Below are 7,567 nucleotides of genomic sequence, written 5' to 3'. Positions count from 1 at the left end.
TTTCAATGTCTTCCTCATACCTTACCACACCTCCCAACTCAGTATCACTGGTCAAACTGGAATACAGATGACATTAAATTGGGATCAGGGTCTGCCTCGATACCTTCGGTCTTCTCTCCCCTCCTCACCTCCAGCCCCCATGGGACATTCTCACTGTGAAAGGCACTTTATCAATGTAAACTTGTATTGTGTCAGGGCATGAGCTGCTGACTGTGTGTGTGTGTGTGTTGTGTAGGAGTTACAGGCTGGGACGAAGCCTAGGACCTCCTCGGTGCATCATCACCACCACTACGCCAGCCAAGGGCCACCCAGCCCCCACCCCCTGCCTCTACCACCCATCGCACACCCCCTGTGGCCATCAATCCTGCCGGGGGGGCAACTCAGCCACCTACAGCCCTCTGTCCACCATGTGGTGGGCCCCGCCGTCACCCTCCCCACCCTGCATACGTGAGCCCTGGGGGGGGGGTTGTTGGACGCCAGTGTGGGGGAGGGCGTTGTGGGGGGAGGGTGTCGGGAGGGAAGAGAGGAGTGGAGGTAGGTAGGAGGGAAGTCGAGAGGGAGGAGAGTGAGGGGCGAGTGGGGGGGGAAGGGCGTTGGGAGTGGAGGGCATTAGAGCGAGGGGATTGGGGGGTGAGGGAGTGATGGGGGGGAGGCGGATAGAAGGAAAGTCGAGAGGGATGTGGGGATCAGCGGTGGGCGGGGCAGTGGGGGAAAGTGATGTCATGTCAAAGACTGACCACTGCTCCTGTCTCTTGAAGGGCTGCAATGGATGAGCCGCTCTCTCGGGCCACCCCAGGACTTCAGGTGCACGCCCTCCCCACTCACCAGGACTGTAGTCAATGAGCTTATCGTATCGTCACTAACACCTTCAGCTGCTCAAGTACAAACATACATAAGTTATACAGAGGCCTTCATGTCCGGAGGAAGCCTCAAGGCACTGAACAATCCTGGTTTTGACAGTGGAAAGGGGGGGGGAACAGGAAGAGGTGAGGATCATATTGTCACGAAAACAGTATCCTGACAGCAGCTGAACTGGACCAAGAAATCGAAACCCAAATAAATCTTTTATAATACAGATATTTCTGACTTTCTGTCATCTCATTTTAGTCAATGACACCTCTTTCCCCCCCATTCTCTCTCTCCCTCACTCTCTCTCACCCCCCATATCTCCAGCTCTTTCTGCTGCTTCATTACTTCATTAATTCTGGAAAATAAGATCAGAATTTTCAAAGGAAATCACTAGGATGCGCAGGCATGTGAGTTACGTCTTTATTAATCTGGTGTTAGGCCCCCCGACCCTGCCGAAGTGAGCAGTGATTTAGCTTCTCTCTTGGCCCAGGCTCCTCACAGTCTGAGCCCATTCCACAGCTCCATTCACTTCCCAACCCCGGGGTCCCTGCTCAGCCCATCTTCCTCATCAGTGGCTGTAGATGAGCACCGGTCTGCCTGTTCAACATCTGGAGGATGTGCTGCTCCCGCCTGTACATCTGGCAAAGAGGTTTAGGGATAGATTAGAGTGGTTAGAGCAGTGAACAAGAAGAAAATTACATTTGTATGGCGGCTTTCACGTTGGGAGGATGTCCCAAGGCGCTGTACAATCAGTGTTTAAGACCTGAGCTGGGGGTCGGAATCGGAGAGGGCGGGGTGGGGGGGTGGAAAGGAGAGTGATCGAACGCATGGTCGAAGAGGAGGGTCTTGAAGGAGGCAAGGGAGGGGGCAAGGCAGAGGGACTGCAGGATGGAATCCCAAAGGGTGGGGGCAGAGTGGCTAAAGGCTTAACACCAGATTAATTGCCAATGGTGGGGGGGGTGAGGTGGGGGACATAAAGCAGGCCGGAGCCCACTGAGCGCAAGGAGGGGTCAGGTTGGTAGGGGGTTAGGAGGTCGCAGAGGTAGGGAGGAGCAAGACCATGGAGGGCTTTGAAAGTGAGGATCAGGATCTTGAATTGTATCCTCTGTGTGATGGGAAGCCAGTGGAGTCAGGCGAGGATGGGGGTGATGGGGTCATGGAGCCTGGTGTGGGAGAGGACATCGCTGCAGAGTTCTGGATGATCTGCATCCTATGGAGGGAAGAGTTGTGGAGACCGATAAACCGATAAACAGGGAGCCTTGTCTTAGTCGAGCCTGGATGTAATGAAAGTGTGTATGAGAGTTTCGGCGGCCTGTAGTGTGAGACAGTGGCCCAGTCGGGCAATGTTGTGGAGGTGGGGGAAGGCAGAGCAGGTCATGTCTTGAATGTGGGGTAGAAAGAATAGCTGAAGGTCAACCAAGACCCCAAGGTTCTGGACTGGCTTAGCAAGGTGGACTGCCATACCAAGATGGATGGTGAAGCCGTCAGCGCCTGAGGTATGGAAGTGCTGACAGGAGCCAATCAGGAGAGCCTCGGTCTTGTTGAGTTCAACCGAAGAAAGTTAGCTCTCATCCAGGACTTGATGTCTGACAGACATTCTATCAGGACAGCAGTTGGTCCTGGAGGCGAAGGTGGAGGCAGAGAGATAGATTTCGATAACCTTTTTGATCAGCAAACCAAATAAACTGATTGAAAGTAGCCACAGGCCAATCCCATGTTTCCAGATGCTGCAAAGGCGTGATATCTGTGGTACGGCCACAAATGAGGAAAAAATTCAATAAAGAAACATTTACTTGGTTGGCCAATCCATAAGATTATCACCAGTGAGTTAGAGCAAGACAGGGATGAGTACCGAACTGAAGCAGAGCAAGAGTTGAAGTGACCTGGCAACCCCTCAGCACTCGTCATCCTGTCACTGTAGCAATGCAGCCCCCGCCCCTTCCCCGGGGGCATACAGGGTCTTACCTGCTCGTGTTCGGCCAGTGAGTCATGTCTGTAGCCCAGGAGGTGGCAAATTCCGTGCACCACAGTCACCTGTGTAAGAGCAACACTGTAAGAGCAACAGCAAGAGTAAGGGCGTGCGAGTCAATTAGAGTGTGTGAGAGATTGAGTTAGAGAGAAACTGTGAGTTAGAGCGAAAGAGTTTGAGACAGAGTTTGAGCGAGAGCGTGGGTTGGAGAGCGTGAGAGTGTGAGTTAGAGAGCGTGAGTTAGAGAGAGAGAGCGATCGTGAGTTAGAGAGAGAGAAACAGAGAGAGCGCGTGCGTGAGTTAGAGAGCGAGAGCGTGAGTTAGAGAGCGCTCGCGAGTTAAGAGAGAGCGCGCGCATGAGTTGAGAGAGCATGCGTGAGTTAGAGAGAGCGTGCATGAGTTAGAGAGAGAGAGCACGCATGAGTTAGAGAGAGAGAGCGCGCATGAGTTAGAGAGAGAGAGCGCGCATGAGTTAGAGAGTGCACGCGTGAGTTCGAGAGCGAGCGAGTGAGCGTGAGTTAGAGAGAGAGCGAGCACATGTGAGTTAGAGAGAGAGATAGCAAGCGCATGCAATTTAGAGAGAGATAGCGAGTGCGTGCAAGTTAGAGAGAGAGCAAGCGCGCGAGAGTTAGAGAGAGAGATAGCGAGCGCATGCAAGTTAGAGAGATAGCGAGCGCGTGCAAGTTAGAGAGATAGCGAGCGCGAGTTAGAGCAAGCGCGCGCGAGTTAGAGAGAGTGAGAGAGAGAGCGAGTTAGAGAGCAGGCTAGAGAGAGAGAGAGCGAATTAGCGAGAGAGAGAGCGAGTAAGAGCGAGACATAGCGGGCGTGAGTTAAAGAGAGAGAGCGAGTTATAGAGAGAGCGGGTGCGAGTTAAAGTGAGAGAGCGCGAATTAGAGAGGGAGAGAGTGAGCGAGTTAGAGAGAGAGATAGCGAGCGCGAGTTAGAAAGAGAAAACGAGTACGAGTTACAGAGAGATAGCGAGCGAGCCCAAGTTAGTGAGAGATAGCGTTCGAGCCCGAGTTAGTGAGAGATAGCGTTCGAGCCCGAGTTAGTGAGAGATAGCGTTCGAGCCCGAGTTAGAGAGATAGTAAGCGCCCGCGAGTTGGAGAGAGCCGGCGCGCGCGAGTTGGAGAGAGCCGGCGCGCGCGAGCTGGAGAGGGTGGGCGAGCGCGAGCTGGAGAGAGCCGCCGCCCGCGAGTTGGAGAGGGCCAGCGCGCGCGAGTTGGAGAGAGCCGCCGCCCGCGAGTTGGAGAGGGCCGGCGCGCGCGAGCTGGAGAGGGTGGGCGAGCGCGAGCTGGAGAGGGCGGGCGTGTGCGAGCTGGAGAGGGCCGGCGCGCGCGAGCTGGAGAGGGCGGGCGTGCGTGAGCTGGAGAGGGGGGGCGCGCGCGAGCTGGAGAGGGCGGGCGCGTGCGAGTTGGAGAGGGCGGGCGCGCGCGAGCTGGAGAGGGCGGGCGCGTGCGAGCTGGAGAGGGCCGGCGCGCGCGAGCTGGAGAGGGCGGGCGCGTGCGAGCTGGAGAGGGCCGGCGCGCGCGAGCTGGAGAGGGCGGGCGCGCGCGAGCTGGAGAGGGCGGGCGCGCGCGAGCTGGAGAGGGGGGGCGCGCGCGAGCTGGAGAGGGCGGGCGCGCGCGAGCTGGAGAGGGCGGGCGCGCGCGAGCTGGAGAGGGCCGGCGCGCGCGAGCTGGAGAGGGCGGGCGCGTGCGAGTTGGAGAGGGCCGGCGCGCGCGAGTTGGAGAGAGGCGGCGCGCGCGCGAGTTGGAGAGAGCAAGCGCACGCGAGTTAGAGAGAGAGAGCGCGCGAGTTCGAGAGACAGAGAGCTAGCGCGAGTTAGAGAGAGAAAGAGAGGAAAGATAGTGGGCGCCAGTTAGAGAGAGAGAGAGAGCGAACACCAGTTAGAGAGAGCAAGCGCGCGCGAGTTAGTGGGCCCAAGTTAAAGAGAGAGAGCGAGTTAGAGAGAGAGATAGCGGGCATGAGTTAGAGAGAGAGAGAGAGAGCGAGCGAGTTAGAGAGAGAGATAGCGGGCATGAGTTAGAGAGAGAGAGAGAGAGCGAGCGAGTTAGAGAGAGAGATAGCGGGCATGAGTTAAAGAGAGAGAGAGCGAGCGAGTTAGAGAGAGAGATAGCGGGCATGAGTTAGAGAGAGAGCGAGCGAGTTAGAGAGAGAGATAGCGGGCATGAGTTAGAGAGAGGGAGAGCGAGCGAGTTAGAGAGAGAGATAGCGGGCATGAGTTAGAGAGAGAGAGAGCGAGCGAGTTAGAGAGCAAGCGCGAGCTAGAGAGAGAGCGTGAATTAGTGAGAGAGAAAGCGATTTAGAGATAGACATAGCGGGCGTGAGTTAGAGAGAGAGAGTGAGTTATAGAGAGAGTGGGTGCGAGGTAGAGAGAGAGAGAGTGAATTAGAGAGGGAGAGAGATAGCGAGTTAGAGAGAGAGAGAAAACAAGCGTGAGTTAAGAGAGAGATAGCGAGCGAGCCCAAGTTAGAGAGAGATAGCGAGCGAGCCCAAGTTAGAGAGAGATAGCGTTCGAGCCCGAGTAAGAGAGATAGTGAGCGTGTGCAAGTTAGAGAGCGCGAGCGCAAGTTAGAGAGAAAGATAGCGAGCGCACGCAAATTAGAGGGAGAGATAGCAAGCGCGCAAGTTACAGTGAGCAGAACGCTCTCTCTACCCCAAAGGGCTGTAGATGCTCAGTCCTTGAACATATTCAAGACTGAGATTGATAGATTTCTTGTGGATAAAGGGATTAAGGGATATGGGGATAAGGCGGGGAGGTGGAGTTAGATTTTATTGAATGGCGGGGAAGGCTCGAGGGGCTGAATGGCCGACTACTGCTCCTAAATCTTATGTTCTAATGATAGAAAGAGCGCGAGTTAGAGAGCTCGCCCTCGCGAGAGTGAGAGAGAGAGTGCGAGTACATTAGAGTGTGTGAGAGTTAGAGAGAAGAATGTCTGCTCACTGTCAGGAGGTTGTGTAAGTCCAAACCATCCTCCTGGCTCTGTCTGTGGATGTATTCCACTCCCAGGAAGATGTCCCCCAGATTCCACTCATCTGGATGTTGGGGCTGTGGCATCTCACCGGCTCTGAGCTCCTGTAACCCACAACAACAAGATTACATTTGTACAGCGCTTTTCACGTCGGGAGGACGTCCCAAGGCGCTGGACAGAGTATAGCATTCCAGACCCGAGCTGAGGTCAGGGGGGAGGGGGGCGATGGCAGGTCGAAGAGGAGGGTCTTGAGGCGGCACTTGAAGGAGACTGAGGAGGGGGCGGAGTAACAAGTTATATCGGGATCTGAGTTTACACCGCACTTCCACACACACCCATCCCGTTACTGACAGGCAGGCGGGCAGGCAGACGGGCAGGCAGGCAGGCAGGCTGACAGGCGGGCAGGCAGGCAGGCAGGCTGACAGACGGGCAGGCAGGCAGGCAGGCTGACAGGCGGGCAGGCAGGCAGGCGGGCGGGCGGGCAGGCAGACGGGCAGGCAGGCAGGCTGACAGGCAGGCAGGCAGGCAGGCGGGCGGGCGGGCAGGCAGGCAGACGGGCAGGCAGGCAGGCAGGCTGACAGGCAGGCAGGCAGGCAGGCGGGCGGGCAGGCAGGCTGACAGGCGGGCAGGCAGGCAGGCAGGAGGGCAGGCTGACAGGCGGGCAGGCAGGCAGGCAGGCTGACAGGCAGGCAGGCAGGCAGGCTGACAGGCAGGCAGGCAGGCAGGCTGACAGGCGGTCAGGCAGGCAGGCAGGCAGGCTGACAGGCGGTCAGGCAGGCAGGCAGGCAGGCTGACAGGCGGGCAGGCAGGCAGGCTGACAGGCAGGCGGGCAGGCAGGCAGGCTGACAGGCGGGCAGGCGGGCAGGCAGGCGGGCAGGCTGACAGGCAGGCAGGCAGGCAGGCTGACAGGCAGGCAGGCGGGCTGACAGGCTGACAGGCTGACAGGCGGGCTGACAGGCTGACAGGCGGGCAGGCAGGCTGACAGGCAGGCGGGCTGACAGGCTGACAGGCGGGCAGGCGGGCAGGCAGGCAGGCAGGCGGGCTGACAGGCTGACAGGCTGACAGGCGGGCTGACAGGCTGACAGGCGGGCAGGCAGGCAGGCAGGCAGGCGGGCTGACAGGCTGACAGGCGGGCTGACAGGCGGGCAGGCAGGCAGGCAGGCGGGCTGACAGGCAGGCAGGCGGGCTGACAGGCTGACAGGCGGGCAGGCGGGCAGGCGGGCTGACAGGCAGGCAGGCGGGCTGACAGGCTGACAGGCGGGCGGGCAGGCAGGCGGGCTGACAGGCTGACAGGCTGACAGGCAGGCAGGCGGGCTGACAGGCTGACAGGCGGGCAGGCAGGCAGGCAGGAGGGCAGGCTGACAGGCGGGCAGGCAGGCAGGCAGGCGGGCAGGCTGACAGGCAGGCAGGCGGGCAGGCAGGCTGACAGGCGGGCAGGCAGGCGGGCTGACTGACTGACTGACTGACTGATGGGGGACACATTCTCTCTCTGTCACTAACCGGGTAGAAGGGAAAGGCCAGGATATCTGTGGGGGCCCCGTGGCCCCGATAGCGCAGGTTCAGGGCCTGAATCCGCTTGTTGTCCGCACAAACGAGCCCGAGGTCAAAGCGCTGGAGTCCGAGGAGCCGCCGCACCCCGTCCACCTCCCGCCGCAGCCTGGCCCGGCGGAGACACACCGGGACCCTCCCGGCGCGGATCAGCAAACTCATCCCCCGGCTCCAGGGAGCGGGGGAAGGACCGTGAGGGACGGACCGGACGTTTGGGGGAGACCGT

General features: G+C 58.8%; 2 protein-coding genes across 3 annotated transcripts; one reads left to right on the top strand and one right to left on the bottom strand.

Moving 5' to 3' along the window:
* Window positions 1-235: 235 nt before the first annotated feature.
* LOC121849406 (uncharacterized protein C21orf58-like) lies at window positions 236-1,079 on the top strand (the record flags this gene model as incomplete). The annotated part of the gene is given in 2 exon segments (XM_042336381.1): window positions 236-447; window positions 759-1,079. Coding segments are annotated over 2 exon segments (297 nt in total), but the record flags the coding sequence as incomplete, so codon positions are not given.
* Window positions 1,080-1,253: 174 nt separating this feature from the next.
* On the bottom strand, window positions 1,254-7,549 carry ybey (ybeY metalloendoribonuclease). Of its 2 annotated transcripts, none has more exons than NM_001292832.1 (4): window positions 7,294-7,531; window positions 5,766-5,897; window positions 2,815-2,883; window positions 1,254-1,487 (listed from the first exon to the last, which is right to left on the bottom strand). In NM_001292832.1, the coding sequence occupies exons 1-4, from the start codon at window positions 7,501-7,503 to the stop codon at window positions 1,401-1,403; spliced, it is 498 nt and encodes a 165-aa protein (NP_001279761.1). In that variant the 5' UTR covers window positions 7,504-7,531; the 3' UTR covers window positions 1,254-1,400. The 2 variants fall into 2 exon arrangements, with proteins under 2 accessions (NP_001279761.1, XP_007907318.1); XM_007909127.2 differs by having other exon boundaries at window positions 1,418-1,487; window positions 2,815-2,899; window positions 7,294-7,549.
* Window positions 7,550-7,567: the final 18 nt, after the last annotated feature.

This window comes from Callorhinchus milii, unplaced genomic scaffold (assembly GCF_018977255.1).
Source record: "Callorhinchus milii isolate IMCB2004 unplaced genomic scaffold, IMCB_Cmil_1.0 Scaffold6, whole genome shotgun sequence".
In the NCBI taxonomy this organism is placed as follows: domain Eukaryota; kingdom Metazoa; phylum Chordata; class Chondrichthyes; order Chimaeriformes; family Callorhinchidae; genus Callorhinchus; species Callorhinchus milii.
This window is presented reverse-complemented; position numbering and strand designations above follow the sequence as displayed.

Bases quoted from the DNA above. Each gene is read 5' to 3' on its own strand.
- ybey (NM_001292832.1), bottom strand. From the start codon at position 7,503: ATGAGTTTGCTGATCCGCGCCGGGAGGGTCCCGGTGTGTCTCCGCCGG. The intron at 5,898-7,293 runs GTTAGTGACAGA...TGTGGGTTACAG, and splicing joins TGGCCTTTCCCTTCTACCCG to GAGCTCAGAGCCGGTGAGAT. The intron at 1,488-2,814 runs GTAAGACCCTGT...CCTCTTTGCCAG, and splicing joins CACTGGCCGAACACGAGCAG to ATGTACAGGCGGGAGCAGCA.